General features: G+C 35.2%; 2 protein-coding genes and 1 non-coding gene across 3 annotated transcripts; all 3 read left to right on the top strand.

The window, feature by feature from the left end:
* Positions 1–1,940: 1,940 nt before the first annotated feature.
* LOC118027571 (probable N-acetyltransferase HLS1-like) lies at positions 1,941–3,786 on the top strand. Its single transcript, XM_035030952.2, has 2 exons — positions 1,941–2,342; positions 2,509–3,786. Exons 1-2 carry the CDS (start codon positions 2,169–2,171, stop codon positions 3,487–3,489), a joined length of 1,155 nt encoding a protein of 384 aa, XP_034886843.1. The 5' UTR covers positions 1,941–2,168; the 3' UTR covers positions 3,490–3,786.
* Positions 3,787–11,198: 7,412 nt separating this feature from the next.
* Positions 11,199–13,426, top strand: LOC118027572 (zinc transporter 6, chloroplastic). Its single transcript, XM_035030953.2, has 2 exons — positions 11,199–12,148; positions 12,853–13,426. Exons 1-2 carry the CDS (start codon positions 11,456–11,458, stop codon positions 13,165–13,167), a joined length of 1,008 nt encoding a protein of 335 aa, XP_034886844.1. The 5' UTR covers positions 11,199–11,455; the 3' UTR covers positions 13,168–13,426.
* A 2,055-nt stretch (positions 13,427–15,481) lies between these two features.
* Positions 15,482–15,555, top strand: TRNAI-UAU (transfer RNA isoleucine (anticodon UAU)). Its single transcript has one exon. It is a non-coding gene; the product is annotated as a tRNA-Ile (tRNA).

Genomic DNA, 15,555 nt, shown 5'->3' with positions numbered 1-15,555 from the left:
GGTGCGGTGGATTGATTGTGATTTAGATTAAGAATAATGAATATGAAAGTGAGGTTGGTGGAACCATATGAGCAAGTTAAATAAGGGCCCATAAAAAAACAGCGAGAGAAGAAGAAGAAGAACGGTTAGGGTTTCGTAAAACATTTTATGTGTAATTAATTAGATTCTAATTAATTCTGCTATGTGATCATATATATATATATATATATATATATATATATATATATATATATATATATATATTAGGGTTTCTTGCTGTGTTCCTTATGTCGCCTTCTCCTTTTCTTTTCTATTTATATGTTGATTCCTGGTATAAGCTAATCGTTTGGAAACGTTTCTTTTCTTATTTTTCTGCCCATTGTTCCCAAAGATGAAGATTAATAATTCCAACACTAATTAAAGCATCTACATGGCAATAATTAACTTTGCAAGCATAAGACGTTAATCTGAAAAGGTATAAGACGGTACAGCATCTGTTGAACTTTGTCTTTTCTTTTTTGTCTTAATGGTTCTTCATCTATCTTTTCGCACGCTCCAAAAACTAAATTCCTAATAAGGTCTTGGAAAACTTATGCTAAAAATTAAAAGGAGTCATTCCCTTTTCTTTTGTTTTTCCTTGTTCGAGTGGAGAGAACTAATAAATCAAGTGGCGCTACGCCAAGGAACACTAACTAACGAACACCCAAAGCATCTTGCTGGGCTCAAGTCCACCCGCATCTCATCGTGGGCTCATTGCAAACCCAAACCAATCAACTTGACAGCTACTCCCGACAGCCTCCTTCTCCCTCTCGTCTCCAGGGTCCTCTGGCCCACTGCGTCTTACAGTTGCGTATGTCAAATGAATAGGTAAGCCTCGAGACCGAATGGCCCACATGCAACCCAACGCACAAACCGGATCCAATGTGCATTGCCAGAAAACGAACAGCTGCTGCCTCGCGTCCCTGGGCATGATCTATAAGTTCAAGTCAATAGTGCTCGCTTTGATTTGGACCGACTATTGCAAGCTAAATTTGCTGGCGCACACATATACAGGGCACGTTAGAGCAGCATTATCATTAATTTATATATATGTAGCTTTTCTGTAAGCAGTAGAGAGCGAGTTAGGGTTTTATAGTAGGGTTACTTTCACTTTCGAATCTAAGCGTCTAAAAGGAAGCCAATATGGACCACCGTTACCGCACACATCACACAAAGAAACGAATCAAGAATAAAATATATTACAAATGCAGGAACTTCAGTGTGAGAGGAAAGGGACTCCTCCTCTTGCATAAAGCTTAAGCTAATAAAACCCCCCCTCCCGGCCCCCCAATTAATTAATCCCTGCACTTAATTAGTTAATTATATGTCGCCACCATGCATTATATATAGACGGTGGACACCTGCCGACGACACAATCTAGACTCCTTTAATTAATTAGGCCAACCGCACGTTAACACACCTAGCTAAAAGATTGATCTGATAATTCGATAAAATCAAACAATGAACTTCTTGTCGAGAATCGTTAATCTATGATCAGATTTGAAGATATTTATGACCCGCCGACGGGACAGCATGCCTATATTTCAATTCGGTGGCAGAGGGCTTCATCGTCCCTGTATATGTATGGTATATATCAACTGAGCGACTGCAGTTTTTTTTTTTTTTTTGGAGGGCAGAGGGCTTAATCGTATTTGGACAATCGATTGACAAATGAGGGTTGGCCAACTATACATATTCTTAGGCGTGCACGGTGGCGTGAGCCTGAGGTGATCCTAACGTGGACAGGGCTTAATTAAGTTAAGAATGGGCAAAAGGCTGAGGACAAAAAGACACATCCTATTATTAACTACCTTTTGTCTATTATTATTGCTGTTGAAGCCCAGTGTTGATGTTGATTAGAGATGACATTTCACATTTCCCACCTTTGCATATAAATGATGATCAATATGAATTTGCAGGACAATTTCTTTTAGTTAGTGGTAGAACGAAGAACCTATTGTATACTTCCTTCCTATATATATCACTAGCTAATATACAATATGCATGCTAGCTGCAATATTTCATCTGATGTATGGGCTCTCTTTTGATCTCTTATATATAAAAAAGCTATATTTGCTCGTATCTCCACTCTCTCATGCCGGTCGTTAATTCATTGCTATTTATGGTGCAAGTTTGATGAGGTGAGAAAAATGGTGTACGGAGAACTTAAAATACGAAGCTACGATGTTCAAATTCATAGAGCTAGAGTGGAAGATCTGGAGAGAAGATGTGAGGTAGGCCCGACTAAACGAGTAGTTCTCTTCACGGATACTATGGGTGACCCCATCTGTAGAATCAAAAACAGTCCGATGTACAAGATGCTGGTACGTGCTCACGATACTGATCATCGTCATTCTTTTTTATTTTTCCTTTGTTTTTCATTATATCCATTATCGGATATATCTTGTGTTGTTACATCCAATATTGCCCTTACAATGATGTCTCTTATTGACGAAAAAATATTGCAACCTTGTTTCTTTTACATGTTAGATAGCCGAGCTGGGCAGCGAGCTGGTTGGTGTCATTCAAGGCTCTATAAAGCTTGCAACCGTCCATAAACCTCCAAAGAATCTAGCCAGGTTGGGTTATGTGCTAGGCTTAAGAATTGCACCGCTTCATCGAAGAAAAGGGATTGGATTGAAGCTGGTGCTTGAATTGGAAAAATGGTTCGTTGCAAATGATGTTGACTACGCGTACATGGCCACGGAGAAAGATAACGAGGCATCGGTTAATCTCTTCATAAAAAAGCTTGGATATGCAGAGTTCAGGACACCAGCGATTCTTGTCAATCCAGTTGATCGTCGAGCCTTGCGTTTGTCATCAAAAACTGAGGTCGCGAAACTCAGGATTGAAGAAGCTGAGTTTCTGTACCGCAAGCTAATGACTTCAACGGAGTTTTTCCCTGACGATATAGGCAATATACTAAGAAACAGGCTAAGCTTGGGGACTTGGGTGGCCTATCAAAGAGGTGAGTCATGGGATGGTTCTGGTTCAGATGGGAAATTTCCAAGTAGTTGGGCCATGCTTAGTGTATGGAACAGTGGGGAGCTCTTCAAGCTAAGAATAGGGAAAGCGCCCTTATCTTGCTTGACATACACAAAGATTTCAAGATTGATTGATAAAATCTTTCCATGTTTTAAATTTTCTGCAATACCAGATTTTTTCAGTCCATTTGGATTCTACTTCATGTATGGATTGCACCTTGAAGGACCATTATCAGGAAAACTGGTTGGAGACTTGTGCCAATTTGTGCACAACATGGCGACAAAGACCAAAGATTGTAAGGTTATAGTAACAGAAGTAGGCGGTAAGGAAATGCTAAGGCCTAACATCCCCTACTGGAAATCGCTCTCCTGTCCAGAAGATTTGTGGTGCATAAAGGCCATGAAAAATGAAGAGAGCACAATCCTTCAATTGCCAAAAACGCCACCGACAACAACATCCCTTTTCGTAGACCCAAGAGAGGTTTAATTAGGCAATATATAAGAAAATATCCCCTTGGATTTATTATGCTTTGCTTGAGGCCAAACCCCACCTCGTGTATTGTTAGATGAGTCCATCCATCTCTCCTTTGTGGGGGCTTTTCTCTTGTTCCTTTCACATTGGTGACACGAAATCTCAAAAGATTTCCGTAATTAGGTGCCACCCTATTTGTCCCTGTTATCGACTCAGTTTTCGCTACCCTTGTGATCTTGACTAATCATGAAGCCAGTGGTCCATGTTTTGTACCTTCCTCACGGGTAAAATTTTTTCGATTGGATTATCCCATCTCATTTGTCGACTCTCATATAGCTAAAGCATTCCTTAACATGCCAATGCAAGAAGTTCATATTTCTTTTGAGATGGAAGGCATACATACCTATTGAATGCAAAAAAACCGCCCAGCGAGGTCTCCAAAGTGAATTAATAAGGTCATTAATTAGATGTTAGTAAAATATTTTATGATTTCGGCGGGTTTCAACTCATGCATAATCAAGGCACAGCATAGATGGGAAGATGTCAACTTCACTGCCCAGATGCAGGATCCTTCATCTTCCAGAACCCTAGCTAGTCCCGCGGATAAAACAACTTTGGTTAGGGTTTCAAGTCAATATATAGTCACAGTCGACGCCATGTTTAGCTAGGTAAAGCAGCCATGAGTTAGGCACCTATTCTCTAGCTCCTGTCAAAGAAGGAAGTTTCTTCATTTATAGTCACCATTGAATTTGTTTTTCAAAGGTATTAATTTCTTGTCATCTAAATATACGTGTACCGCAGCTAGCCTGATCATGATTATTGGGATGATGATTGCATAATGACGATATAGTAATGATTTTATTGGTTAGATGAAAAATAGAAAGCTAGCAATCGAATGGCAATCATAATGGAGCAATAGACTTTGATTCTTGAGAGAGGCTTTTGTCTTTTGATCATAGAAATATATCGAGTGAGTGGAGCACGAGAGCACGAACAAGTGGTTTAAATGACTTAAGAGGTTTCTAATCATGATAATGCCAATATATACTTGCATGTCCATTACACATGTAGAGAGCTAATCAAAGCTGATACATTGGTCATTGCTGCAATAAGCACGAGCACTAATTCCTCATGATCCCTTTGTCACATTAATTTCTAACCCTAGTTGTAGTTTTCCCCCCAACTTTAATTAACTCCAGCTTTGAAACCTATCATCTCATTACTTTTGTAAGAGCACCAGCATCCTAGCCATCGACATCGATAACTTCTTGATCTTTCATTCAATATTTCTCAGAATTTTAACTATATTGTATGGTACTTCGTTATATTTTTGTTTAATTGTGACCGTACGTACATCCCGGACAATTTAGGTTTTGTATCAGAAAGAGGATTTGTGAAGAGTTAGCCGTACGCGTAGAGAATTGACGATTTTAAGTAAGAATAAAGATTAGGGATTTGATGTGCGTGGGATTGGGATATATTACACATATGTCTTAGATGGAATTGGATTGTAATTGCTAGTAGTAATATGTTGAATGGGGTAAATACTTTTTGGATAATTATTTTAGTTAATTAATAAATAATAGATAAAATATGAATGTTATTAAACTCATTTGAAATTTGTTTGAATCTAATATGAAGATAACTATATGGATATCCGAAACTTCATGAATAATTTATAAATATTTAATTTTTTTCATCTAATTAATAATGGGTGGGCATGGAAATTATAATGGGAATACCATTGACATCCCTATAGAAAACGCATATAAAATCCGTCATTACAGCCTCCAAATTAAACTCCCTTGTAGTTCTATACTTCTAAATAGTATCATTGTGTTATTTAAAACGATTTGTGTGATTTAAATGCGTGGTGCATCTCCCTTTTCCTAGTTTTCTTCGAGGTATGACACGCGAACTTAAATCCTCATGTTTATGCATGCGTGTTAACTAAGTAAATATAGGAAGAACATTTGCTTATTAATGTTGAAAGAATTTATATAAAACTATTTCAAGATATCATTTGGTGAGATGGTTTTTTCACAGCTAAAATCAAAATCGCTATTTTTTTCTTTTGATTTTTTATGAATTATCAGGCTACTGAAATGAAGTCCATTTACCCCCAGCTAGCCCGGTCTTAAGCATGCATTCACAAGATTATTTTTTTTTCCTTGTAGCATGCATAAAAGTCCAACTAGACTGGGACTTGAAAAGATAGATTAAGATCAATCGTTGCGTAGCCTTATCATGCACGCCAAATTTTATTTTTTAAAAAAAAAAAGCAAAGAAAGAAAAGTTCTATTATGACTCTGCACATGACACTACTCGACTACAAGTTAATTCCATGGAGGCTACTAGCAAACAGCTCAGCACATCTTTGTATGAAAGAGAAAGAGAGAGATACAAAAATCACCACGGAATAAAGAGAATATATCCAAACACTCGCATAAGTCCGTCCGTCTGATTTCAATAATTTCCCACCCCAAGAAAACATGCAGGCTCCAGTACTAAAAGCAGACCAAAAATGGTGCTGGCCACTTAGAGAGAAGGATATTCAATTATTACATGCAGGTAAACATTCATTGCTAAGTGATGTCTTGACAAATCTACCTTGGAATGGAGACCTTTGTGATCATAAAGGTTTGTTCGATCTATGGTTGGATTTTTCCAAGTATTCGAGAACTTGGAAATTAAAAACATACGATGGACCACAATTCGTAGAATATATCTATAGCACATATACGCATCCAGTCTCAATTCTTTTGAGCATGCGATGATCAAGGACGTGGCAAGGTCAATTACATCGTTGATTTTTCGCTTCCTACATTTATTGCAGCCCTTTAATTCTAACAGTTGCAGACGTCTCTCATTCTAGTCTAAATTGGCTGCACGTATTTTACATCATGTGTACGGGAAGAAGAATAATAGTAACTCGCGAATTTTGATGCTGGACAGCTAAATTGAGGATCAGTCCATGCAGATGATGGCCTTGTTATTCTTGGTAGCCCTCCAGAGATTAGGGTAGAATTTTCTTTGTGTTAGTTAGCACGTAGTAGTTTGCATATTGATGAAGATTGAAAATTCCTGTTGACAATTATGGCCAACTTTTATTTTATGGATATACTGGACTCAGAAGTTTTTATCACAATACATAGGAATAGGATTTGGTAGCACGACTCCTTCTCTTGTTGATAAAAGATAGCTTGAATTGATGCGATACTTTCAAGTTTCAAAATTTAATTTAATTACCATAATAAACTGGTTTTATTAATATTATCTTAATTATTATATATAAAAAAATGCTTCAATATGATCAGCAGCCTGAAGTAAAAAATTTCATTGGAAGTCCAACTAGTTAGAAGGATATATGAGAGTCTATTGGAGGACTAATTTATCTAATTGCTTGTCATGTCTCTAGCCTGTCTACTTGAACATATATAACAATATATAATTATGTCCTTGTATTTTTTTTATTTTCCATATGATGTGAACATAGTTTTGTTGATGAACATATACTCTGTATTTATTAATGAAAGCTACTCTCATTCTATGAAAAAAACAAATTGATGACAAGGAAAAAAAATTTATTTGGACGATAGGTACAGATTATAGAATCTTTGTAGTAGCACTAAACTCCGTCACGAGTAGTTGTCAACCCTTTACTATTTAGAATTTTCCAAAACTATTCTCTCGTTATCAAGACGTCAAATTATTAATTACTTGGTTTTCTTATTATATATACATTTAATTATAACTCTATTTTTTTTTTGTTTAATTCAACTTATACCTCTTATTCATATTCTAATGGAGGTGTGAACAAGAGGTAGAAGTTGAGAATATGAATAAGAGGTACCATTGAAAATAACTTCAAAGCATATGACACGGCATGGAATTACATTTATTAATGTGTGAAAAGTCAAATAAGACTAATATTATAAAATATCACTTACACACTCGTTGTTCCGAACTTTTTGCGGTATATATCCAATCTGTTGCCCTATTGGCCCTTCTATCCAAACCTACACCCATCGGTCTCAGCCTCTTTAGCTGCCCCGTCACTTAGCCTTAGTCAAAAAACAAAGACCCATCCCATCATATTAACTTAACATTTGAAAAAAAAGAAAGAAAGATGACGAGACAAAGGAAAAGGATAATCCTGACTTTTGTGGGCTGGGTGATGGCTAATCTGACGTAGTTTCATGTTTTGCTGCCAATGCCTAACAATTTAATTCCATTGAACATGTTAGGACCGAGGAGCCGGTGAAACTTTCTTCGGGCAGAGTTCATGGCAGTTGGCACCATGAAGCAGGCGGCAATCGACAAACTCCCACCATTCAGGCCCAAAGCTTACTTGTTTTGGTTCATGCCCAAGCCTTCTAATTTATCTTAATCGCTTTCCATTCAAAAGATTCTGGGCCTTAGTGAATCTGGACCGACCGCGAGCCTTTGTTAGGTTGATCCTAAGTGGGCTCGAGACAGATAGGCTTCTTTTAGCGAGCAGGTTTCGATTTTTAAGATAACGCTACCACTTGGGCCTGGGAGACTGTCTGAAATCCATTTTGGTGCGTAAGAAGACCCTTTTAACATGGGATAACATCGAAAAGCTCTTCATCTCAATTGGACGTTGTATCCAAGTTCCTGACATGCAGCTTCACAGGAGAAGGAACATAAAACTAAAATACAAAGAGCACAGCCAGGATTCAAAGTGTAAATTCAGTAACTACGTGTCACTGTCTCCTTTCCAAAAATTATAGTTGTCTTGATGACTTAGTAGCTAGCATTGTCAAGTCGTTATTCATGGATTGGCTCTTTAGATTGTTAGGTCAAGCTGTAAAACTTGAAATTAATGAATTTGCAATGTAGAGTTTTCATGCTGTTTGTAGGGTTAAATGGATTTTTTAATTTGAAAACTTCTTGAGAGTATTGATTTGAATTCTAAATAGAATTTAATTGCTAAAAAATAACCAAAAATAAATAAGGGGAAGACCCTCTAATTTGCTATAGTAATTCCCCTGAATTGATATTAAAAACAATATTAAAAAAAATATTTTTAACATCACAAACTCTATTTTTTTTTTTTAATAAAAGATAAAAAACCACTATTTCTTTCCTTCTGTTTTTCTAATCTTCGTGCCTGCTACTTGAAGAGGGGATGTAAACTGCAGTAAAAATGGCTGCTAAATTTTTCCTATATAGCTCCTCTTTTATAACTACAAAAGTGCTGCAGAGGGTAAGCATAATGAACAATTTGCAGATTATTTTACGCCTTTTCCAATTAATTTTCTTTTACGCATCTTAACTAACTCCAGTAATGGATAATGAGGATGAAGATTAACAAGTCCATTTCTTTTTCAAATTATGCCTTCCTTAATTCTCAACAAGTCAGCAGACATCACATTCCGTCTCTTTCAAGGCTTTAACTCCCTCAAACACCTAAAACATGTCCACGCAGCCCTTCTCCGCCTCGGCCTCGACGAAGACACTTACCTCCCCAACAAGGCCTTACGATGACAATTCTTCTTAATCACAGTTTACAAGTTTGAATCTAAAACAACCGCAAAAAAATCTAAAGCATAGTTTGAGATGCTGCTGAAATAAGCGCTTGACCTGTCTCCTTAAATAGAACAGTCATCAAAATACAGTTCATGAGAGCAATAAACAATTTGCAGACTATTTTACAACCAATTTAGAAAAAGTTTTCCTCCCCTTTAGCCCTTGTAATTCTTAAGTTAAAAGGGCCAACATCATTCTTATCATTCTACTTGGAATGAAAAAAACTCTGTGCCTCCAAATTGATTCGGTACTTATTGAGTTTATTCTGGGACTTGAGTTGTATAAAGTGTATATCCTCAAATCAGATTTTGTGATATCCTTGATCATATAAAAGGGGAAGTCCAACATGAAGAATGATTAAAGCTATATATCTAGTCCAGCACTTAGGATGTTAGAGTTAGACTGCGAAATTAACATGAAGGTGGTACAACATTACAGGAATAGTGTAAAAAAATGGTAAATATAAGGGTTCTTGCAAAAAAAAAAAAAAACATTGTAAGAAAAACTGATTCTAGAGCAAAATAGTCAAAATTCAATTCATTTTCATAGATATTTCAAATAATATAATTAAATTTAATATTTTATTATAAATCTAAAAATTATAATATATTATTAAATAAATTCAAATTATAGTTAAGATTGAATAAAATTTAACATGTAATTTAATTCCAAATATGCTGTTAAGTTTCTTTTGATATTCGTTTGTGGACTTTAAACGATTTCCATTGGGCTTTTAAAATAGATAGTTCTTACTCTGCTCAATTCAGGCCTGCTTGGACTACTATTAATGACATCCAACGTTTGACTTTGCTTTCCACCATATTTTAAAAGTAAACTCCGAAATAATAAGGTGAGTAATGAATAGAACTACTTTATGTGTTTCTTTTTCTTTTTTCTTTTCGTAGCTTAGAACAAAATAGTAATTCATTAATGCTAAAATATGGACCGACACATCTTATTTTCACGTTACAGATATATAGAAGACAAATGCACACACACACACACAAGTTTCTGTAGTCAAAGCTCACTTAATTGTTTATGTGTTTCTTTTTATATATGAATTTGTTTTTCATAGCATGTTTTTATTAATAAAAAAACTTATCATTTGAAAAAAAAAGTTTCAATAAAAAAATAAAAAATATATATATCTTTATATTTCTATGCAATTGTATGCAGAAATAAAAGAATAATTAACTTCAATAAATTTCGTAAAAGCTTAACAGTACAAAAATTAAATATTTTATTTTCATTAATACTAATTAAAAACTTATTTTTTATATAAAAATATGTATATAATTTAAAATAAAGAAAGATCAATAAAAAAAGGATCATAATTGCAAGATAAAATAAATAAAAGGAAAACCTGATTTTTGACCGACCTAACACAAATTTCAATGAGTGAAAAGAAGAAAAACAAGGAGAAAAAAAAAAACTAAATTCTGTTATTTGAGAAACATGCAATGCCCCATAAATTTCGCCTCCACAAAATGACATGATAATAAAAAAATTTTGGTCACTGCATTACATCGCATGTGTCAACTTTTTTTTTTTTAAATGAAAATACTAATTTTTTTCTATATAAATAGAGTATAAAAAACCCATAAAAATATTAAAATAACCCTTTACCTATCCTTTAATTTTATTGATTTTAAATTATTCCCAGTCAATTTACAAATAATCTTTGTATCCTATTGAAAATACTGTTATAGCCCTATAAACAAAATAAAAACTCTGTGCAGATAAAGGCAAAATAATAACTATACTTTGCAATTCCACCGTAAAAAATCATCAGTTTAAGAGTTTTTTACAATACGCAACCAAATCAAATACTAATAATTTAACCTTACCTTATCACGGCGGTGGGTCGTTACATATTTATGTCGCGACTACCAACTTTTTCTTTTTTGTTTTTTCCATGACATTATACTTTAAACGAATACATTTGTTCATTTGTTTTCCCCTGAACCCGTCCATGTGTTCGACTCAGTTATCCAAGCAAGCTAGACATTTTTTCTGGCAGTTCTATCACCACAAGATTAAATTTCTGTTTTCTCATAGCATAAAGGGTGAAAAACCATGCGTCCCAGTCTTGTTAGTTTAGATGTATCCACCAATAATTCATATTTGAAGTTCCTAAAAAAAAAGAAAAAGAAAATCAAAGATTGGAAATCACACAAATAGCACTAACAGAAAAAGGCTCAAAACCACTACCGTATCACTACTATAGTAGCGCATTCACCATTTATTCAATAGCGGACCCCTCAAACCCTACTCTCTTTAATGAACCAGGTCCGTAGGCAACTATGGCTCCTTGATAGTCTCTCTCTCTCTCTCGCGTGACGCTCCAGTCCACACGCCATAGACTTGTAAACTTCCTCCTCCTCCCTGTAAAACTTGAGATCAGTCATTCAAAACCCCGTCATTTCCCATGGCAGCTGCTTGTTTGATCGACGCAACCCGCTCCGCAGCCTGCAGAGACACACAAGCAGCAACCCACCTAAAACTAATCTCCATCTTAATAATCTTCTTTACAAGCATAATTGGCATCTCTTTTCCAGTTCTCTTAGCTCGCTATTTCCGAGGCAAACCCGTCTACGACAAGGCAACTCTAATCATCAAGTGTTTCGCGGCAGGAGTAATCCTCTCCACTTCACTAGTCCACGTACTCCCCGACGCTTTCGGTGCACTCTCTGACTGCCACGTAGCATCAAAACATCCCTGGAAAGATTTCCCTTTTGCAGGTTTAGTTACTTTAATTGGGGTTTTATTAGCCCTGTTAGTTGATTTAACAGCAAGTGCACACGTGGAGCAACACGGGCACGGGCATGGTGACGGTGACGGTGACGGGGAGTACACGGTTGTTGGGACACAGGAGGAAATGGTGGGAAAGAAAGTGAGTGACATGTCGGTTAAGGTGGAGATCATGGGAGAGGTGGATTTGGTTAAGGTAAAGCAGAGGTTGGTGTCGCAGGTTTTGGAAATTGGGATTATTTTTCACTCGGTGATAATTGGGGTTACTATGGGTATGTCACAAAATAAGTGTACTATTAGACCTCTTGTCGCTGCTCTTGCTTTTCATCAGATTTTTGAAGGGATGGGTCTTGGCGGCTGCATTGCTCAGGTAAATTCCTCTTAATTATTTTGTTAATCTAACCTCTGATATGGTATTTAATTGTTAATTAATCTCTGCTTGTTGATGATGTGGTTTAATTAGTTTATTAGCTTCCTAGTTAAAGAGAAAAACAAGTACTACTCTGCATGTGGGCTTGGAATGGGATGATTTGTAAATTTGGGCACTTGCCAGTTTAGAATGAACGACATGTCTTTCTTTCCAGCAGCCCACTGTCGTTCATTCCTTCAACTACCTTTACCTTCTAAGAAGGAGACGGCCTGCTTGATTGTATTATATCAAAATCCGTAAGCTAATAATTTCCCCATTCATGCAATATAAGAGTGGTGATTATAGGATACGTAGTTAGTACATCATGAGCTGCTGGATCATGTAGGAGTTCAAATCTTTTGCAGGAGTATTAATGGCATTTACTTGCTTCCTTGTTGCATGCGTAAAATGTTTATTTAGTATTTAGAATTTTACATGGCAATCTTGCGAGAATGAGTCATATATCATGAACGATTGACAATAACTAGGATATCAACCAGCTTTTCAGTTTGGTCAACTTTTCTTTCTTTCAAAGAAAGTTGTCGTCGGAACATGTCAACGGAAATCGGGTACACTTCTTTATGGGACAGGATAGAAATACTGTGACAGCTAACATTCATTCTTGCTATGAATCTGATTATGCACGCAATGGTGGCAAATTGCAGGCAGGGTTTACCTTCGGAACGGTGGCGTACATGTGTTTTATGTTTGCAGTGACTACACCGATGGGGATAGTGTTAGGGATGATCATATTTTCAATAACCGGTTACGACGACAGTAACCCCAATGCCTTGATCATGGAAGGATTACTGGGGTCATTATCTTCAGGTGTACTTGTATACATGGGTCTTGTTGATCTCATAGCTGTTGATTTCTTCCATAACAAGCTGATGAGCTCTGCTCCATGGTTGAAGAAGGCATCATTCCTCGCCCTAGCTCTTGGCTCTACTTCAATGTCTATCCTCGCTCTTTGGGCGTGAAATTCTTTTTGTGCTCTTGTTTCTGAAGGCTAGACATTAAAGTAATGATACGGGAGCTTGTGTACGTCGTTCAAAAACATCAAAACAGCCTTTTCTATATATATATATATATATATATAGAAAAACAGTCATTTTCTGCTATATAAGGACGCTTGCATGTAGCTATCAAGGTGTATAATTTAGAAAACGTGGTGGCATACGGCCACTTGGTATCAAGAATTTGAGCCAGGCAACTTACTAGCAATTTTCTTTTTAGTTACATCCAGAGAATGTTATAGGCATATAGCATAAACCTTTCTAAAACGTAGTGCTCTTCTATGTCGAGCAAGTGGAGTGCTACTAATTTATCTTTCACCTTGATACATATAATAACCTTAGCTCTTTTGCAATATGTCTTAGTATAAATATAACTCATTAGTTAGTTAATTATGTAATTTGTTAGTTTACATGTTTTATTAACTTATAATTATTTTTTAACTTATATTGAAGTTTTTAATTTTAATATGAATAAGTTACAGCATTTATCTTCGTTGTCTAATCTAAAGTAAATTTATGCGGTGGAGTTTGACTCATTCATTTGTGTAGAATTGAATTTGAGTCAGCAGATGGATAGCGGGTTATTGTATCCTAAAAAGAATAAGTTGTTGAGAAGGTTTTTTGAATTGATTTATTATTATTATTATTATTACTTATAAATACTAAAAATCTTAAATCTCTGTTAAAAAGGTGATATACTCTTGCCTTGGGCTGACTATATCATATAATAAAATTACATTAACAAAAACTCTAAACCTTGTGGAAGTTTTAATGTAGCAATAGAGATAATTTATTATGAATTGCTTTAATGAAATTATTTTTTTGCTCTTGAGTGGGAAAAAAATAAGGCTTGAGTGGAGGATCTTTGGTTTTTTTTTTTATTGGCTCAAGAGTCATTACAAGATTGTTTGAGAGTACACAAGTTTTTTTTTTTAACAAAATAAAAATAATATTTTATCTTTAAAAATTTAGAACTATTTATCAAATAGTTTTTTAACTTTTCACCATCCTCTTAATAATAAAAATATTTTTTTGCTCCCAAGATTAAAAAGTTATTGGGCTAATAAACAATTAAATAATATTATTGATGTGTTGAGTATTGTAATATCTTTTTAGAGATTCAGTTATTAAATTAATTTTATTTATATTTATTTTTTAGGTCATGAGGTTTTTTTTAGGGTGTGGATTTATATTTATGTTTTTGTTTTTGTGTTTTTTATTTTATTTTATCATTCATTATTGAATCAATTGAAAATTAAACTTTATAATTTATTTTGATTTGCTTTTTCTATAATTAAAAATGTTTCTTATTTCCTTATTATATATCTTTGTTGAAAACAATAGTCATCAGAACTCAAACTTTATTTTAAAGTAAGAAGATATCAGAAACAAAAGTGTTAGGCTAAACTTGGTTAATGTCTCTTTTTGGAGCGTCGCATCAAAGAACATTTCTTCTTTCTGTGGAGTTTTCTGCCACTCCGGCTTCTACTTGTTCTGTACCGATTTCATATACAATTAATATGTGCATAATAAAGCAGAAAGGAAGTGTTAATGTTCAATTAATGGTGATGATATCTGGTCATTGCCTTGTAATAACGTTCTTGGTTGACGTGTTTCAGTTCGTTCCTACGATGAGCTATGGCCTCTCGACTAGAATTGCTCGAAGTGCAGACATAGTGATGACAACGTCAGAAACCCACTATCGAAACACCCCCGATTATGTCCTCATGGAATGGTGTGTGGTTTTTCAAAAACAAATCTTAGTGCTGGTCTTGACTACTGGAAGCTGCCGAGTGACTCCATCTTCCACTTTCTATATCAAGTCTTTGTGCTGACAGATGATTCGCAGCTTGCAGGACATGCTATTGAAGAAAACAGGCCTATGGGGCAATGGGCATGTTATCATTCTTTTATGAAGTACGGATTTGTTTTGTTGAAGATTCACCGGTCTTTTTTTATTTTTATAATATTAGTGGTTTACGCCTACACCGATTCGTCAGTTTAGAATTATAATACTGATTATAGTTTAAAAATTATTTTTTGTTTAAAAATTATTAAAATAATATATTTTTTATTTTTTAAAAATGATTTTTAAGTACAACACCCTAAAACAATATCAAAACATAAAAAAAACTTAACAAAAAAAATAAATTAAAATTCGAGGGAAACCAGTTTCAATTGGGGGACGGACTAAAAAACTGGTTAGAGAACTAAATAAAAAGTTTTAGACTTAAAACTAGATATTCAAATAAATGGTATTATCTCCTTACAGAACACAGGTCCCGTAGCTCAGTTGGTTAGAGCGTTGGTCTTATGAGCCGAAGGTCGCGGGTTCGAGCCCCGCCGGGACCA

Source organism: Populus alba, chromosome 9, assembly GCF_005239225.2.
Source record: "Populus alba chromosome 9, ASM523922v2, whole genome shotgun sequence".
NCBI lineage: Eukaryota > Viridiplantae > Streptophyta > Magnoliopsida > Malpighiales > Salicaceae > Populus > Populus alba.
Note: the sequence above shows the minus strand (reverse complement) of the source record. Positions and strands in the feature narration are given on the sequence as shown.